Below are 12,016 nucleotides of genomic sequence, written 5' to 3'. Positions count from 1 at the left end.
CTTCTCAAGGCATCTGTGAACTACCAGCAGCCCAAATAAGCATCTTTTTCTCCTTCAATCATTTCTCATAAAGCAGATTCTATTCATCTCACCATCCATCTTTTTCCCCTAACATATGAGAATTCATCAAAGTAGAAACTCTAGAAATCATCCAGAAATACAAATGTGATCTGACCAGCATGGGTGTAAACTTCCTCTTTCATTAATTTAGAAAAAGGTTTATTAATTTTGAGTCTTAGATCTCATAAAAGTATAGCTGTATTGATTTTAAGATATCAATGAACCCACTGAAATTGTATAAAAAGATTTTGTGTGGCTGGCAAACAAATGCTTTTCTTTTAACATATTCTTAAAAGAATAAAGCCCCAAAGAAGATTTAACAACCACTATAGACTAAGTTTCAGTTAATGTAGTCTGTAGCATTAGCTTTTGGAAGACTGTTCTGTCAGAATATGGACCAATACTGAGTTTAGTCTCTACTAAAACTGTTCGTCTTTTTTTTCATATCTTCTTCTACACAGCTCCATAACCCCTGCAGAATACTGGTATAATTACCCACACCCCACCCACCCAGTGATTGTTGATGTAATTAATTATTTAATCCAAGTCTGAGGCCTAAACTTTTTTTAATCAAGCGTCACATGTTTTAATTTTATTCTATTTCATTTCATTCGATTGATGCTAAAATGTATAATGTGATGATTCTAAGATTTAGGAAAAATAATATTATACTGGGATATGGAGTTTCTATATATTTACATGAACCTCCTTTTTTTTCTTCTCTGTAGGTCGAAAATTTAAAAAGTTCAATAAAGTCAGAGTTATGAGAGCACTAGATGCTGTTGCTCTCCCACAGCCAGTGGGCATTCCAAATGAAAGCCAGAGATTCACTTTTTCACCAGGTCAAGACATACAGTTGATTCCACCACTGATCAACCTGTTAGTGAGCATTGAACCAGATGTGATCTATGCAGGACATGACAACTCAAAACCTGACACCTCCAGTTCTTTGCTGACAAGTCTTAATCAACTAGGCGAGAGGCAACTTCTTTCAGTAGTCAAGTGGTCTAAATTGTTGCCAGGTAATAATAATTTTTATATACAGCATGTAATAAAAAATGTACTATGTTTGTTGTATTAGTAGATTGTTAAAACACTCTATGCAGTAAATTATCTACAACATAAAACAGTGTGTGATAGTATATGTTTCAGCAGTTCAAAATATTTGGGACCCTAATATGTGTTGCAGAAATGTAAACAAATAGAGAACACATTGAGTCTTACTGATGAGTCAGAAATTGCATACATTAAACTTATGCTAATAAGAAATACCTTAGGTTTACGTGTTCAACCACAGATATTACGGTAGCTCAGAAATGATAAATTGACCATTTTTTATAAATGCCCCATCTATTCTAAGCCTTAATTCAACCAACCTTATTTGGTTGAAAATAAAACAATGTATAAAGTCATATAACAAATCAAAATAGTATTCAGAGTACAGTAAGGTATCAGAAGTAAATGAAGAAAACAAAATTCCTAAACATAAATTACTTTAAAAAAAATAGCATACAGAGAAAAGAATCTCTAGTCACTAATCCTCTAATTTTACCCAGACAAAGGGAGTATATCGCCCAGCAACAGAGAGAACTTGGATTATATCATCATAGAAGAATTTCAGTCACTTTACTTATCAGCTATTTTTGCTCCCTCACCACAGCTCTGTAGGAGCCAAGTACTTGAAAGAATAACAAGGATGAAATTCTCATTTGGTTAAATCTTAGACTGCAGAGCCAGGAGAATACATGTATAGCAATTGTTTGTGAAGGCATTACTCCAATAATTAGGAATAGAACTTTTTAAAAAAACTACATTCTCTTCACATCAGTAATACCCTTGTACTGCTAGAGACCAAATTATTTTTCTAATATCTGATCAAGAATTAAACATATTATGTCCCCAAGTAAATTCAATGGCTCTTTTAGAAAAAGAATTTCTTCCCAATTTGCCTTAATATAACTCTCAGTTATTATTCTACCTGAAAGGTTTGAAATACAATAGATGAATTGTTACTGAAAATTCAATTACATGAAACAGAAAAAAAAATAGATACCTGTTTGTTGAATCTTTTAAAAAAATACATACTAAGAAAAGTTAATGGAATTCAGTGTTCTAGTGGAGATGAGGTAATTTTACAGAAAAATCAAAATGCCCAGATTTTTACTGACTTCGGTCTCACTAAAAGGCCTTAAACAGATAATAATTTTTTGAACATTCTGAATGTTTAGGATTTATCACGTAGTGGTTAGCAAACTTGACAGAGCTTTAATAAATAAAAATATATAACCCAATAGCATTGATGAACTTTTTCTATTTAAAAATGAGTGTTTAAACATGTGTTTATTTTTCTCCATTGTTCTATTATTTGGAAAATATGATTTCTTTGATTTTTGTTGATATAGTTTATATGCCTTTTGTTTGCAATTTTGGAGGTACTTTACTGTTTAAAAAGATTCTAGCATCAGCTGGCAATGTTAGAAAATAACCAGTTATACTTGAAAAGATGACTTATTCACTTTGGATAAAAGCTAAGTGACCTTTTTAACTGGAAACAGTTATCTGTCAGAATTTTTTGACCCCCACACAGCCTCAAAAAGGAATGAGAGAAAACTCTTACATTGAATTTGGTGGCAACTTTTTTAATGCTGCAAAATGTAATTTTTGTTTAGTAAATCAGAATAATGGCAACACTAGTATTACCTATACTGTTTCCATTAATTGCAAACAGGGAAACATTGAGATTATCAAAGTGTCTTGTGGCCTGTGGACTTTTAAAACCATATTTTCATGGTTTGCATTTTGGGAATAGCACTACTGAATGAATTATGAAAATGGCCAGTGAACTAGAGTGACTATTTGACCTCTGAGAAAGGACTTGGAAGGATACACGTATAGAAAATAATTTAGGCCGGGCGCGGAGGCTCAAGCCTGTAATCCCAGCACTTTGGGAGGCCGAGATGGGCATATCAGGAGGTCAGCAGATCGAGACCATTCTGGCTAACATGGTGAAACCCCGTCTCTACTAAAAAAATACAAAAAACTAGCTGGGCGAGGTGGCGGGCGCCTGTAGTCCCAGCTACTCGGGAGGCTGAGGCAGGAGAATGGCGTGAATCCGGGAGGCGGAGCTTGCAGTGAGCTCAGATCCGGCCACTGCATTCCAGCCTGGGCGACCGAGTGAGACTCCGTCTCAAAAAAAAAAAAAAAAAAAAAAGTAATTTAGTATCATTAGCTACTTAAAACTGATTTCAATTGACTTTAAATAAGCTTACAGTTTTTATTCACTTATTCACTCAATAAATGTCTATTATGTACCTGCTGTGTGCAATATCTAATAATTAAACAGTGGTTTAGAAAGAAAAGCCACAAGGCTGGGCTCATGGTGTGAATGCATTTTGGTGCAGCACATCCTAGCATCTGGTCATCAGTTTTGCATGTAAAAGAAATTTATTTCATTCATTCACTCATGTGCAATGTAAGTCTGTGGAAGACAGACTCTTTTAAGTGAGCCTCACTAATAAGCCAGAATGTCAACTAACTTGCTTATTTACAGTGACACAGACACACACACACACACACACATGCATGCACACACACAATATAAATATACATAATACTTATGTTGCTAGGAACATATATTAACAGATCAGATCATTCTTTCACAATAGGAAACTGTATTCGGGAAGTCACATTAAGATCTGATACAGAATGACCATCATAACAAAGGTGACAGCATTTATGAAGACACCTAGGCATATATTTGCAAGTGCCCTGAGAATTCTTATTGCCTGGTCAGGGCTTTCTCATTTCTCCTTTGTTTATACTCTTCCATTATCTTGGATCTGTTATAATAATGGTAGTTTATATTTCTTCAAAAATATTTCAAATATATCCTTTCTCTTTCTTTCTTTCTTTCTTTCTTTTTTTTTTTTTTTTTTTTGAAACAGGGTGTCACTCTGTTGCCCAGGCTGTACCGCAGTGGCACGATCTTCACTCATTGCAGCCCGGACCTCTTGGGCTCAAATTATCCTACCACCTCAGCCACTTGATTAGCTGGTAGCTGAGACACTACAGGCATGCTCCACCTTGCTTGGCTAATTTTTAAATTTTTAGTTGAAATTGGGTTTAACTGTGTTACCCAGGCTGGTCTTGAACTCCTGGGCTCAAGTGATCTGCCTGCCTCAGCCTCCCAAAGTGCTGGAATTACAAACGTGACCCGCCGCGCCCCACCCCATTTTCTTTAATAGAGACTTGCAAGATGCTCTAAACTTATGTCAGCACATTTAGAAAACATTTCTTAGGATGCATTGCCAATGAATGATTTTACATTGACTTTTATCTGTAGCTTCAGTCGGCAATATTTGCTTATTTGAAATGTAGAGCAAAACTATATTTGAATTTTTTAATGAACAAGACATAGTCTGTCTATTAAGGAGAATGCAATCCAATGGGAGAGAGAAGATACCCAAATAACTATAGTGTTATGTGAAAGTGATATAAGATACAGATATAATGAAAGGGGGGGGGCAGAAGAACATTTTTGGCTTCAAGGACTAAAGAAGACTTCAGAGACAAAAATGTCAGTTAAACTGCATCTCGCAGGAGAAACAAGACTGATAAATCATGATAAGAGAAAGCATTCTAGATAGAAGGAACAGTGTGGCTGAAATAAGAAAAGCATGAGATAGGTTTGGTGAATAATGCATTAAACCAGCATATTAATGGTTCTCAACCTTTTCAAGTGTGGGGTTCCCTTAGTAACATCAAAAATTTTATACAGTCTCCCCATAGGGTAGGAATTAAAGTTTTTAGTAGCTACGGATTGAGAAAACACATTTGTACATACGGTCCCTCAGACACTGCTACAGTAAGTACTGGCCTTCAGGGAATTTAATCACCCAAATGCTAAGAAACCATTGACAATAAATTTATTTTGAACTGAATCATGGAAAGTAAACTTAGAGGTGTAAGTTATAGGCTGATCAAGGATGGTCTTAAAAATTACTGTAGATGTTAGAGTTTAAATTAAAAGTACTAATTCACAATTCAGTATCACCTTTAAATTGTCCTCATCCTGTACATCAATACATTGCAGTGAAATTGATGTGACAGAGGGGATATGAGGGAAACATTTCTGTTGCACAAATTTTGTCTTGATATTTCAGTTAATTTAGTGAAAACTCCATTTAGGTCAATGCTTTGACATTTTTAAGCTTTGCACTTTTTAGGACATACTTTATTTGTGTCATTTCACCAGACTACTTGCAATTATTAGTATCAGGATATTGGAACAGTATTTTGCCTCGTTTTTCTGCTTTTGAAGCATGCCAAAACAACTTTTGAGTCAGTGACAGTCATTGCATCTTGACAAAGGATTTTTTTCTCTTCCTTCCCGAATCAGAAGAGTAAATTAAATTATTGCTGTCCAGAAAAAAATGGTGAGAGAGAAATGAGAGTAGCATACTGAGAGTAAAGGCCTTGATAAATGTGTTGATAAAGACTAAAAAATTGTTTTTCTCACATCCTATTCCACTGAAATTATGATTGCCAATGGCAACAAAAATTTTTACTTGTCAAATCAGATGAATATTTCCAACCCTTAATGTGTTTCACCTACATCTGGGACTATTGGCAAAGTAACTATTTCTTGCTAAAACTCTTGCTTAGGCATTTGTTACTTCGCTTCTAGGTAGATATGTTTCTCTCCCTATGTATACTTCCTGACTCCTGTGTGGATTTGTTCTTCCACCCACACTATAAATTTGTGTTCTGAGTTCTATCTTTTCCAGTCATTTCTCATTCTACACAGTCTGCATAAGCTCATTCATAGTCTTGTCTTCAACTACCACTATATTGTGATGACTCCTAAATACATAGTATTAGCCAGACCCTCTACAAAACTACTGAACTTTCAACTGCTTATTACACAACTCCACCCAGATGATTTCCAAGTCAACATGACCCCATAAACCTAAGGCCTTTTTCAATATCTTGAAATGGCACCTCAGCCAGAATTCTTGGTATCATCCTTGACTCACTTTCTCCTTCACCTCTTATCCAATAAATTGTCAAATTCTATCAACTCCACTTATTAAATATATGATGCATTATACATGCTACTTCTGTTGCGACTTCCCTTAGTTTGGTCCTTATCTTTTTTTACTTGGATTCATGTCGCAGCCTCCTGACTGATTCTATTACCATCAATTTCACATGGTCCCCAAATGATCCTCTATTCTACCCCCTAGAATCATTTTTCTAAAACAATTATAATCAATCATATTTTCCATTTCTTTTTCCAAATAGCATCCAAACTCCATAGCCTCAATATGCAAGGGCTTTCTGTGATCTGGCTCCTGAATTTGCAGTGTTATCTCTCATCATTCCTCTTCACACTACTCTAAGATCTAGTTCCCTAAATGCTGTGTGATCCAATTCTAGCCTCCTTCTCTTGCCCATATTATTTTTCCTACCTGGCAGCCCATCTCTTTTCCCACATCTTCCTTTGACTGACCTGTAACTGTCTTTCAGGATTCGCATTACTTGTCACTTCCTCTGGGAAGATTTCTCTGAGCCTTCCTAGACTGGGTGAGGAAACCCTGTACCCTCCCTTGTCTCCTTTGTGCTTGTCAACCCTAACACTATGACTCTGAGTTACAATTGTGTTCTACTTTTCTATCTGTCTCACAAGCCTATAGTGTTAAAGGCAGAAACAGCATCTTTCTAATCTTGATCCTAATTGCAAGTATAATGCTTCCTCCCAAATAGGTGCTTAAAGAACATTTATAGAAATTTAATTTACAGAATTGATATGCAAAGAATTTTACTACCTTAAGTTGTTAGACATTAAGTTCTTATTCAGAATAAATCATCAAACATACGTTGGTGGTTATACTTGTAGTATTGAAGCTTCTTTGTGCTTCTCAACATTGATACTTGTTGAAATGAAAGTTGATGCTTTGTGTCAGAAGGTGATGAAATATTTAATGCTCTGCCATTGTTGTTGTAGATTATCTGTTTCAATTACATGACATTTTTTACAAAACCAAAACCTACATATTTTATCAAAACTCTGGGAGTAAGATTGGGGAACTTAGTATGTCATACAAGCTGTCTTTTTTTTTTTTCTTGAGATAGGCTCTCACTCTCACCCAGGCTGGAGTGCAGTGGCATGATTATAGCTCACTGCAGCTTAGAACTCCTAGGCTCAAGCCATCCTCTTGCTTCAGCCTCCCCAGTAACGTCAGCCTCCCCAGCACTACAGGTGTGCACCACTACACCTGGACAGGCTTTTATTAATTGGTTTGTAGAGACTGGGTCTTGGCTGGTCTCCAACTCCTGGCCTTAAGTGACTCTCCTGCCTCACCTCCCATAGCACTGGGACTATGGGCATGAACCACCACACCCAGCCCCGGCCATCTCTTTACTATATACTTTCTGTTAATTCTTTAAGCTAAAATTGGACAACTGTAACAGGGCTTTTGTCAGAAATTATCAGGTCAAGTCACTTAAAAGGAAAAGAGTATTTTTTTTTAACATTTGTTAAATACAATTAGTGATAATCCATCACTTCTCTATGTGAAGGTTTTTCATTTTGGTCATCTCAAATGTACTAAGTTTGCCTGATCATTATCATCATTGGGAATTTGATCTCAGTGTTCCCGTCTTTGTTTCAGCATAAAGTAATGAATGACATTACAGTTAATAAGGAAAAAAATAGCATTTCTATACTAGGCATGTTCAAGTCAATTTAACATTGTACATTTATCATAGATAAGCACTGTAAAAGGTGGAGTAAATAAAGGTTATTTTCTGAGTTCTATTCCATTCTGTCAAACAGAAATATAGTTTCTGATATAAATATTGGTAATTTTATAAATTTAAAGTTATTATAATAAGATTTGCCTTTAATGTTGTAATAAAATAAAAGTAAGCCTGGATTTCTAGTCCCAGAATGTGAAAACAAAGAAATAAGCAAAAAGACAAAAACAAAAAGTAGGAGTAGGATAAAGTGAATGTGAACATGTAAATGTGGACAGGATCTGTTTTTGGATAAAGAACAATTTAATTGTTATATAATTTTCTAAAATGTTTAAATGTTTGAAACTATTCAAAGGTTAACATAAAACAAATGCCTGAAGTGAAAAATTATAGCATAGTTAAGTCAAATATTTAAATATTATACTTTTTTTAGAAAGTTATAAAGGTCACCGAGAAAGATATAGAGAATAATAAATTTGTGGAGATTATTGTGAACTCTCGGTTAATGTTTTGATACATCTGATTAATTAAAACTAAGTAACTTTCTGTGAGCCTTTTTTTTTTTTTTTTTTTTTTTTGAGATGGAATCTTGCTCTGTCACCAGGCTGGAGTGCAGTGGCGCGATCTCAGCTCACTGCAACCTCAGCCTCCCAGGTTCAAGCCATTCTCCTGCCTCAGCTTCCCGAGTAGCTGAGACTACAGGAGTGTGCCACCACGTCCAGCTAATTTTTGTATTTTTAGTAGAGACAGGGTTTTACCATGTTGACCAGGATGGTCTCAATCTCTTGACCTCGTGATCTGCCCACCTTGGCCTCCCAAAGTGCTGGGATTACAGGCATGAGCCACCGTGCCCAGCCCATTTTTTGTATTATATGAAATATATAATTTGTTATATCTAACAACATAAAATATATATTCTGGAAAATATATATTCCAGAACACACACATAATTTATCTTTAAAATTTTTTCACTACTATTAACATTTATACTTTAGTTCTTATAGGTTCTATAATGTATAAAATGCCTCCTAACATTTTTTTACTGCCATTGTGTTTTAGTATCAGAGACTTCCCATTAGACTGACTGGTGGATTTCATACAGTATTACTCCAATGAACAATTCTGTTGCATTGATAGACTAATAATAAATATCTCCATAGTGTTCTACAATGTGCATAATTATCCCATTTGTCTCATAGCAACTCACTGAGTTAGTTATCATTGTCATTGTGATTTTACTCATGAGGAAATTTAGATTCAATGATAATAAGTGATGTTTCCAAAGTGGCTGTTAGTGAGTGGTAGAGCCAGGACTGGAACTTGGGTCTTCTGTCCTGAATTCCTTCCAACTTGTGAAGACAGATCAGCAATAGGGACGTTTATATGTGCCTCCCTTTAGAAAGGCATCCTCTTCAAACATTAAGACAATTCATTGATCTCTTGTCAAATGATTCTAAATTTTATCACAAAATTACCCATTTTTGTAGTCTGTTAAATATTTGACTTACAAGCAGCATTTATGTATTACATTTACTGTGTTGAGCTTTATAATTTTATTTCAAAGTTATTATGTAGACCTATACTTGAAGACACATTTAAGTCATACACAAATTTTAAAAATTATAAAAATTGCAAGCCAAAAAAATGTTTGGCTAGTTATTTAGTCTTTCTGCACCTGAGTAAACCAGGATTCTTGGATGCCAGTAATAAAAATCAACTATGTTAATTATAAAACACACAAGTAACAACAAAAACCCCTTTTAAAAACAAAAGAAAAAGAAAAAAATAATTTACTGAAAGGACACCAGGGGTTCACTGAATAGAAGCTAGAGGACAAGCTTAGAATATGGACAGAAGCCAAGGTACATCTGAAAGGCTAAAAAGCAAGCATCACAAATCCTCCCATTGGTTTTCATTATCTGGACACCACCACCATCAAGAATAAATAGTCATATATTTGTCTTTGCTTTAGTATTTTCTGATTCAAATGCCTGTTAAAGTATGTTCCATGGGCCAAACCTATGCCCCAAGCCCAGAGAAGGAGAAACTTTACCCAGCTTTCTCAGTGGGAAAGTAGGAAGGTAGGGCACTTGCTCTCACAAAACTACAACCAGTGGAGAACTCTGTCCACACAGAGAAAGAAGGAGGGGAGGAAGAAAGTTGGGAAGGAAAGGAGGAAGGTTTTAGAGAGCAGTGAGGGAGGAGGAGAGGAAAAGAAGGAAGGGAGGGAGAGAGGGAAGGAAGAAAGGAGGGAGGGAAGAAAGGAGGGAGGGGGGGAAGGGAGTGAGGGAAGAAATGAGGGAGAAGGGGAGCAAGGAAAGGTGGGAAGGAGAAAAAATGTTTAGACAGACACTGAAGAGCATCCCTTCTCAGTAAAAGGTAAATGCTCACTATGGCATCTCTTATTATTAATATACATTTGAGTTTTTGGTCTTATTGAGGCTAAGGAATTCTAAGAAGAGAAGAGCAATTTTTCTACTATTCACATGAAGATGGGACGATCTGAAGTGTGTGAAGAGAAGAGCCTTCTTTTTTGCTACCTACCTTGACATGATTAACATTGTCAGGAAATAACTTTCTTTTGCTCTTGATAGCTAATGAATTAAGTTTTGCTTCGATTTTACTTTTGAAACAGATTATTTGTAAGAACGTCGTGGATTTTTAGAGAAAATATATGTTTTTAAAATAACTATAGAAAGTGGTTGATGTTCTCAGCAAAACATTGTCTCTATACCTTTAATTTTAAAAATTATCCATTTTCATTGTTTCAGCTACACTGAGATATAAATAACTTTCAAGTTTATATTAATATTTTTAGCCCAGATATCTCCTCATACTTCTAATTCATACATGCAGCTGATATCAGGATGTTGACCCCTGAATCCTATCCAAAACTATTTTCTCCCTAGCAAGTTTCTTCTCCTTTATTTTATCTCAGCAATGCTGTTATCATCATCTACCGTTCAAGAAAAATACTGAAAGATGTATTTGATTCCTTCTTCTTCCCATCTACCTGCAATCAGTTGACAAATGTCTTTGATTTTTCCCTTTAAATATTTTTCTGATGCACTCTCTCCTCTTAATTCCGATGTGTTGACTTACTTCAGGCTTTTATCATCTCTCACCTGGGCTTTGACAGTATCTCCCAGCTGTCCTCCCTAACTCCAGGCTTATTCCCTTGAATCCACCTACCACATAGCTAAAAAGGATCTATCTACATTGCAAGGCTATGTCACTCCCATTGCTCCTTAGTAGATATGCAAGACCTTGAATGATCTGACCCAGCCCACATCTCCAAACACATCTTTGTTTCTCCCACGTTTAAGTTACTCACTGTTGAGTTGGTGATCTTCCCTTGAGAATTGGGAAGACATGAAGAGACTTGTGATGATTAAGTCAAGATTCATTTGCCCTTTCCTTGCCATCCTTCTGCCACCAACACCATGGAACAGCCTAAAAGAGGATGAAAGACCAAAGCATTCACACCACACCCCCCAATACACACACACACAGATTCTAAATCTCTTAAGCCACATGGAAGTTTAAAACAAGACTGCATTAAGTTTCAGAGAACACAAGTGACCTAATGACTGTGGAATCTACCCAAGACGTAGTTAAGGGTTGTTAAAAGAAAATTAGATATAACACAACTGAAAGCAGTAGTTTTACAAAGTAAGACCAATTTATGTTTAAATCCCAAAGAACTGAGATTTAACAAACTGATTATATTCCATTCAGGCATTATTTCTCTTTTTTTCTGGTAATTTTTTCCTGACTTCCCTCCAGATTGACTGATGCACTCCCTTGTAACCTTCTCTACCCCAGCACTCATGTGCTTGTTTCTCCTGTTGAGTTGTGATCTTCTTTTGAAGCTAGGATTGAGTCTTACTCATCTTCATTTTTATACAGTGCCTGGCACACGAATGGTTCTCATTAAATGTGTGTTGCATGAATGAGGGATGGATAATGGATTCACTTAGCAAAATCCCAGAAATGCTAAATCATAGTGACTGATTTTAAGTGACTTCCAAAGTTGCTGATATTTTAGGCTGTATTATTTATTAATGTTTTCTGATTTTCACGGTAAAATATGTTGAGATTGAAAACATTACCCTACTTATACCTATTTTCAGATTTATATGTATTTTCAACATTTTTTATATAATCCAGTCATTTTTATGGTCACTGTATTTTTAAA

The 12,016-nt window shown here is 35.6% G+C and overlaps 1 protein-coding gene across 4 annotated transcripts in view; it reads left to right on the top strand.

The window, feature by feature from the left end:
- The window catches only part of LOC105466499 (progesterone receptor), a 116,977-nt gene that overhangs the window by 65,291 nt on the left and 39,670 nt on the right, over positions 1–12,016 (top strand). For 2 of the 4 annotated variants that reach the window (XM_071075503.1, XM_011715460.3), the window contains exon 4: positions 789–1,082. The exons of 1 other annotated variant lie outside the window; for it this stretch is intronic. In XM_071075503.1, coding sequence (XP_070931604.1) covers positions 789–1,082 — 294 coding nt within the window. The remainder of the gene's footprint in view (positions 1–788; positions 1,083–12,016) is intronic. One more of the 4 variants, XM_011715461.3, reaches the window with a different exon arrangement.

This window comes from Macaca nemestrina, chromosome 12, assembly GCF_043159975.1.
Source record: "Macaca nemestrina isolate mMacNem1 chromosome 12, mMacNem.hap1, whole genome shotgun sequence".
Taxonomy (NCBI): Eukaryota; Metazoa; Chordata; class Mammalia; order Primates; family Cercopithecidae; genus Macaca; species Macaca nemestrina.
Note: the sequence above shows the minus strand (reverse complement) of the source record. Positions and strands in the feature narration are given on the sequence as shown.